Source organism: Pseudopodoces humilis, chromosome 18 (assembly GCF_049639895.1).
Source record: "Pseudopodoces humilis isolate 2021_Gansu_Grassland_sample_001 chromosome 18, ASM4963989v1, whole genome shotgun sequence".
Classification (NCBI taxonomy): domain Eukaryota; kingdom Metazoa; phylum Chordata; class Aves; order Passeriformes; family Paridae; genus Pseudopodoces; species Pseudopodoces humilis.
This window is the reverse complement of record NC_142217.1, coordinates 17,443,130-17,449,152: the sequence shown is the minus strand read 5'-3', so window position 1 is coordinate 17,449,152 and position 6,023 is coordinate 17,443,130. Positions and strand designations below refer to the sequence as shown.

Sequence of the window (6,023 nt, the reverse complement as noted above, 5' to 3'; positions counted from 1 at the left end):
TGTCTGCCCCACCAGCTGTGTGTGCCCCACACCACCCCTGCTCCCCACCGCTGTCCCCCTGCTCGCCCCATCCTCATCCCGCACCACCCCGCGCTCTGCTGCGCCCCACGCCCATCCCCGCTGCCCTCCCTGCACTTCAGCGGCTCAAGGACTTTAAGGAAAACAGTTCTGCTGCATCACTTCAGCCCGCGAACGTGCTCCGAGCGCAGCACCGGGGCGCTCCGTGCCGCACCGGCGGCCCCGGGCGCTGCCGGCCCCGCAGGAGCGAGCTCCGAGCCGGGGAGGGCTCGGCCCGGCCCGGGGAGAACGGGACACATCGCTCCGGGAGGGCGCCGGGACCCCCCCGGGCCGCCCCTCCGGCGGCGCCGCTCCCGCGGGGAGCCCGATCCCACCGGCTGCGGCTCCGCGGGGCTGCCCCGCCGCCCGGCCCTTCCCGCCCGGCCCGGCCCGGCGCCGCCCGCCCGCCCCGGTACCTCATGTATGTAAAGTGCTCGGAGTCCGTCCCGGAGGCTGCGGCGCGGGCCCGGCGCGGCCGGCGGCTCTAGGCGGGCTGAGCCCGGCGCTGCGGAGCGGGGGGGCCCGGCAGCTGCAGCCGCAGCTCCGCCGCCATTTCCTGCCGCCGCCGCCGCCCGCCCCGCGCGCAGGAAGCGAACCCGCCCCCGCCGCGCTTCCGGGGCGGGCTCACGGGGGGAGCGGGGCCGGGAGCGGGGCCGGGAGCGGGGCCGGGAGCGGGGCCGGGAGCGGGGCCGGGAGCGGGGCCGGGAGCGGGGCCGGGAGCGGGGCCGGGAGCGGGGCCGGGAGCGGGGCCGGGAGCGGGGCCGGGAGCGGGGCCGGGAGCGGGGCCGGGAGCGGGGCCGGCACGGGGGGAGCGGCGCGGGGAGCGGGGCCCCCGTGCCCGGGCCGGGCCGCTCCTGCGGGGCTGAGAGCACAGGATCCTCGGGCCGGGATCCCGCCCGGGTCACAGAGTTACAGAATCATCAGGGAGATGGGATGGATCCCAGGGAAAGGTTCTTCCCCCAGAGGTGCTGGCAGTGCCCGGGCTCCCCGGGGAATGGTCCCGGCCCCGAGGCTGCCGGGACAGCGCTCCAGGGATGGCCAGGCTGGGGCTGTTGGGTTGTCCTCGGCACAGCCAGGAGCTGGACTGGATGATCCCTGTCGGTCCCTTCCATCTCAGGAGATTCTCTTATTCTCTGATCAGGGTTGGAAGAGATCTTTAAGATCATCCATTCCAACCTTTCACCAGCACTACCACTGTAACCCCTAAACCCCAAAACTACACCGTGCAGGGCCAGGTCAGATGCCTCTCAAACACTCCCAGGGATGGGGACTCCACCACCTCCCTGGGCAGCCCCTTCCAAAGCCTGACCACCTGAAAAGTGAAAAAAGTTTTATAGTATCTAATCTGAACCTCCCATGTCTCAGCTTAAGGCCATGTCCTCTTGTCCTCCCTCTGCAGCATGGTAGAGGAGATGAACCCCACCTTACTGCACCCTCTTGGTTGGGAAGTTGTGGGGGGCGATGGGGTCCCACACATGGATCAGTCTTTATTTATCCAAATCACATGCAGGAATTCCAGGCACTGTCTCATCAAGCATCCTCAGCAGAACACAGTTGTTCCCGAAGCGCTGCAGGACAAGGCACAGATGGACATAACATCCATTTCCACACGCGTTTGCCCTGTGTGGGGCAGCTCTCCCAGGGTGCTGCTGCTGTGCCAGCTCCATGCCAAGCTTGGGGCATCAATAACTGGCAGATAAAAGAAGTTAATGTCTAAATGACCACACAGACATTTCTCTTAACCTGCCACTGACTCTGCTGGGTGGAGGGAAGGAACAGAGAAGTCCCCAGCACTGACAAATGTGGTGAGATCGGTGTATGTGAGCGTGGAGCTTAATTCAAAACACACAGCGATACTTCAAATACAGCAAATGAAGAGTGAGGAGTACATGAGCCACGCTGTTACTGAACTACGCTTCAGTAACAATATCCCAGAAATCAGAAAAATCAAACCGGTCAAAGGACTGAACAGAGTTATGGATTAGAACTGAGAGCAGTAATGTCAGAAAGTACTGAAACTGAGAGTGGCCAAGAACTCCCAGTAAATGGTTTTGCATCTGACAACCACTCCCAATCAAGGTTTCGTTGGCATGGGGAACTTCTTACTCTGTCCTTGCCTCCAGCTACACATTGGCACCAACATTTTCCAGCCCAGTTTCAGCTGGCCTTTACCATTCTTACCAATGCTGGTGACAAAAGGAATGCTGTTTGATTCCTCTGTGAGACAAACAGATGCCCTGGGCACATGAGCCACCCTGGAAACCTGCAGCATCCACTGTCTTTCTGCCAGCATGAACAAAGTACAGTGTTTTTCAGCTGAAGAAGATCCTACAGTACTAGAGGCAAGGTTTATTACAATGCAGAGTAGCCCCTGAGTGTATTTTTGTCCTTAGAGGCTCAGTAATGCAGAGTGCATCGCTGTGAGCTGAACAGGCACCGCCGTAAAGTGACAGTTTGAAATCAGTTTCTCAGTGTCTTGTAATAACTTGCAAGTTAATTTGGTCTTGTTTATTTTTCTTCATATGAAAAAGTTTGGACTGTCATGTAATTGTGTGTAACTGAAAGCCATTATTTCCTGAAGTGTGACTCAGCTCTCTCTCACTGTTCCATTCACAGCAGCCCTGTTTCATGTCTCTTTGGAGCCACTACACGTGGTGTAGGAGGGCTGCTGTTAAGTCTGTCCTCAGTTGGGAAGGCTGATGAATTCATTATGTACTCCTGTTATGTCAGTTTGTTAACTGTATTGTGCCACTGTCAATAAAATTCATAGACAAGGTCTGCAGCATTCTTTATTATTTTAGATTGTTCTCTAATGTTATTTATGCACGTGCTCCTAGCAACTAGACCGCTGCAACAGTGGATTTCTTTCTGTGTGTAAGTGCTGCAGCTGGCTCTACACCATCAGCAAAGCCTGTGCAGGAGCCAACTCCATCACTTACCCCGTCACCTCCTCCTTGCATCAGCCTCAGGATCTTACCTCTCACCCTCACAGGTACCACTGCTCAGCTGAGTTCTGACACGTATGAAACCGGTGAACTCCTGGATGGACATGGAAATTCTGAAATCCTCAAACAGGAAGAATGTTTTCTTCTTCTAGAAGAACGACCAGATTGAGCTTCACCCATGCAAAATCCCGTCATCCAAACAGTGGTACTGGGTGCTGGAAGCAGCACTTGGATGTTAACCACTCCTGGGTTTAGCCTTAACGTGTGCTGAGTATAGAGTTATTTGGGAACTGAGGTTCTGGAGGACCTTCTCTCCTGCTTACTACAGTTCTTTGGTTTGTTCCTTGTCCCTTGGTGCTCTCTGAAGCTTGGACCTCTCTCTGGACTTCTTTGCTAAGGCCCCAGATTCTGATTCTGCCAGCACAGGGACAGCAAAACGCCTCTGTGCTTAAAATAATGTTTGTAATGGCTTGGGAGCTGCTTTCAGCCTGAAGGGTAGATAAATCCATAACCCCCATCTGTGAAATGTCAGTGCTTCTCTTCCTCGTGGGATCCCTGTCCCCAGGAACCCCCACGCTCCTGGATGGGAAGGGGCACTCTGGGCACGAACCAGCTCGTGCCACCTGCGATGCTCCCTCCTCTCCCTGGCACTGCTGTCCTTCCCCGTGTGGGTTTGAACGGCTCTGCAGCTCTCTGGTCACACACGGCGTTAGAAATTAGAAATAATGGAAGCAACTCTTCGAGGGCAAACACCCCACCCGCATTCAGGCAGCTGAATCCCTGCGCCAGGGATGGACCCGCGCGGTTACACTTTCTCCACTGGGCAAACACGCGCTCCTGGGCACTGATCCCCAAATATCCTCTCCCAGCAACAGCAGCCACCACCTGCACCCTGCCAGCCTGGCACACGCACACGTCCTCCCATGGCATCCTCACATGCCCATTCACTTCTTAATTAGGATTTTCATATCATCAGAGCAAGAGAATAAACTGCAGGAGGCAGAGAAACGCACTGCCTGAAAACAGTTAAAGAGGAGCTGGCGCCATTTCAGCGTTCCCATCCCCTCCGCCCTTCCCCTTCAGCTGCAGTTTGCTCTCAAGGCAAAGGAAGCCGACATGTTAGAAAATACGTTCTGCTTCGTGTCTGGGGAAAGCAGAGCTGGGCTGTCTCGGGAGAAGCCGGACCTGGGGACGTGGAGAATTTGCCGTCAATAACTCGCAGCCGCTCGCTCCATTCAGCATCGTTACACAGAGCGGAGCCGCTGTCACCAGCAAAACAGATTGTTTTCAAAATTGCTCTGGACTTAAACAATCTAAATGAGCTGATTTGACAGACAAGGGAAAAAGGTCTCCTCGTCACTGTGGTAGCTCTGTGTTCCTCTGCAAGGAAACTCCTTTCTTTTTCATTGTAGACACTTTATTTAAGGATTTAAAAATAGCCCAGGTGGCAATAAGAGGTGGCAATATAAAGGTACTGAACAGGCAGCACTTACTGATAAAACAATCCTTGCCCCAGAGCCTGTCAGTGCAGCCAGCTGGGCTGTGTGCTAGAGAGGGACATCTGGGGCTCTGAGGATCCTTAATTAGGAGAAAAACCCACAAATGATGTAACTGGAAGTTGGTAGCAGAAAGTGTTGGGCTTGCCTTCCAATCAGCCCTGAAAGCAGCTGCAGACAGACCTGGGAAGCAAGGAACACCACCCTGTGCCGAGGCTGGGGGTTACACAGTCGGTTTTGTTTCACTGCAGCAGCAAACAGCCATCGGATCTGTGCCGGGGAGAACATTCCCTGCCTTTCCTCCGGGCCCCAGAGCCTTGGCAGCACTCTCAGAGCGATCAGAGCAGGGCAGAGCAGGCACTTGGGGTTATTAAATGAAGATTTAATCCTACCCTTTAAATCAGCAAAAAAATTATCAAAGATAAAGGATTTCCCTGTGTTTTAAAGCCAGTCCAACTTGCATTCCTGATCTGCGTTTGGGAAGGCTGCCAACTGCAAAATGGAATCGCTGAGCCTGGCTTTCGCTCTGCATCCAGCCAATTACAGCGGCCTCCCGTCCCCGCGCTTGGAAGTGCTGCAGTACAAGAGACTGACAAGACCCAATCTTTATTTATTTACCAGGGCTGCATTGCACTTCCAGAGGGAATCACTGTTGAGCTCACTGCAGCCCTCCCCAGCTCCCATGCTCCACACTGCTCAGGCGTCAGTGGATACAGCCCAGTCCAAACCCCTCGTGGGGGCTGGTGGGGGTGTCCCCAGCACCGCAGGCTCCCCTCGAGATGCTGCCACAGCAGTGGGTCCAGCCACCCTGGGCAGCATGAACTCTGTTGGCTCTGCACATGCTGGACTCCCTTCCGCAGCCATGGCTCTTTCTGGCTTGTCTATAGGTTTTTGCTAACCAAAAATACAATTTCAAGAAGTAATGGGGCATTTTTTGGAGAGCCCACAGAGCTAAACCAGCAGCAAGAAGATGCAGGTGATAGGTGCAGGGAAAAGTGCTTCCCCTCCTGTTTCTGCCCTCCAGTTTCAGTTATTTGTGATGGCCTCATGCAAACACTGATATTCACAGAGGAAAGAGCTTCCCCTGCCTTCAGCCCAGCTACACCCATGGCAGAGCTCCAGGATTAATCCTGACTGGTGAGAGCGACGTGAGCCGCTGCTCCAGAGAAAATGCCAGAGCCCCGGGAGAGGAACAGGAGCTCCTGGAGGGGTCAGTTCTGCGGGGCTGGGCAGGGACTGCATCCCTCACCTGCCCTGGGACTGCATCCCTCACCTGCCCTGGGACTGCATCCCTCACCTGCTCCAGGACTGCATCCCTCACCTGCTCCAGGACTGCATCCCTCACCTGCCCTGGGACTGCATCCCTCACCTGCCCTGGGACTGCACACCCTGCTCCTGTGCTCTGTCCTGCATCCTGTCCAACAGCACTGAGCCCTTCCTAATCAATGCTCATCAATCACCTTGCTCACACCTGCCCCTTTTCAGCACAGCCAGATGAACAGATTTCACCTGTTTCCTTTACACT

General features: G+C 55.9%; 1 protein-coding gene across 8 annotated transcripts in view; it reads right to left on the bottom strand.

Annotated features, from left to right (window-relative positions):
* Nucleotides 1-610, bottom strand: part of TNRC6A (trinucleotide repeat containing adaptor 6A) — a 44,356-nt gene extending 43,746 nt beyond the window's left edge. For all 8 annotated transcript variants that reach the window (XM_014252623.2, XM_088064368.1, XM_088064371.1 and 5 more), the window contains exon 1: nucleotides 474-610. In XM_014252623.2, the coding sequence (XP_014108098.2) occupies nucleotides 474-478 (5 nt within the window). In that variant the 5' untranslated portion in view covers nucleotides 479-610. The remainder of the gene's footprint in view (nucleotides 1-473) is intronic.
* Nucleotides 611-6,023: the final 5,413 nt, after the last annotated feature.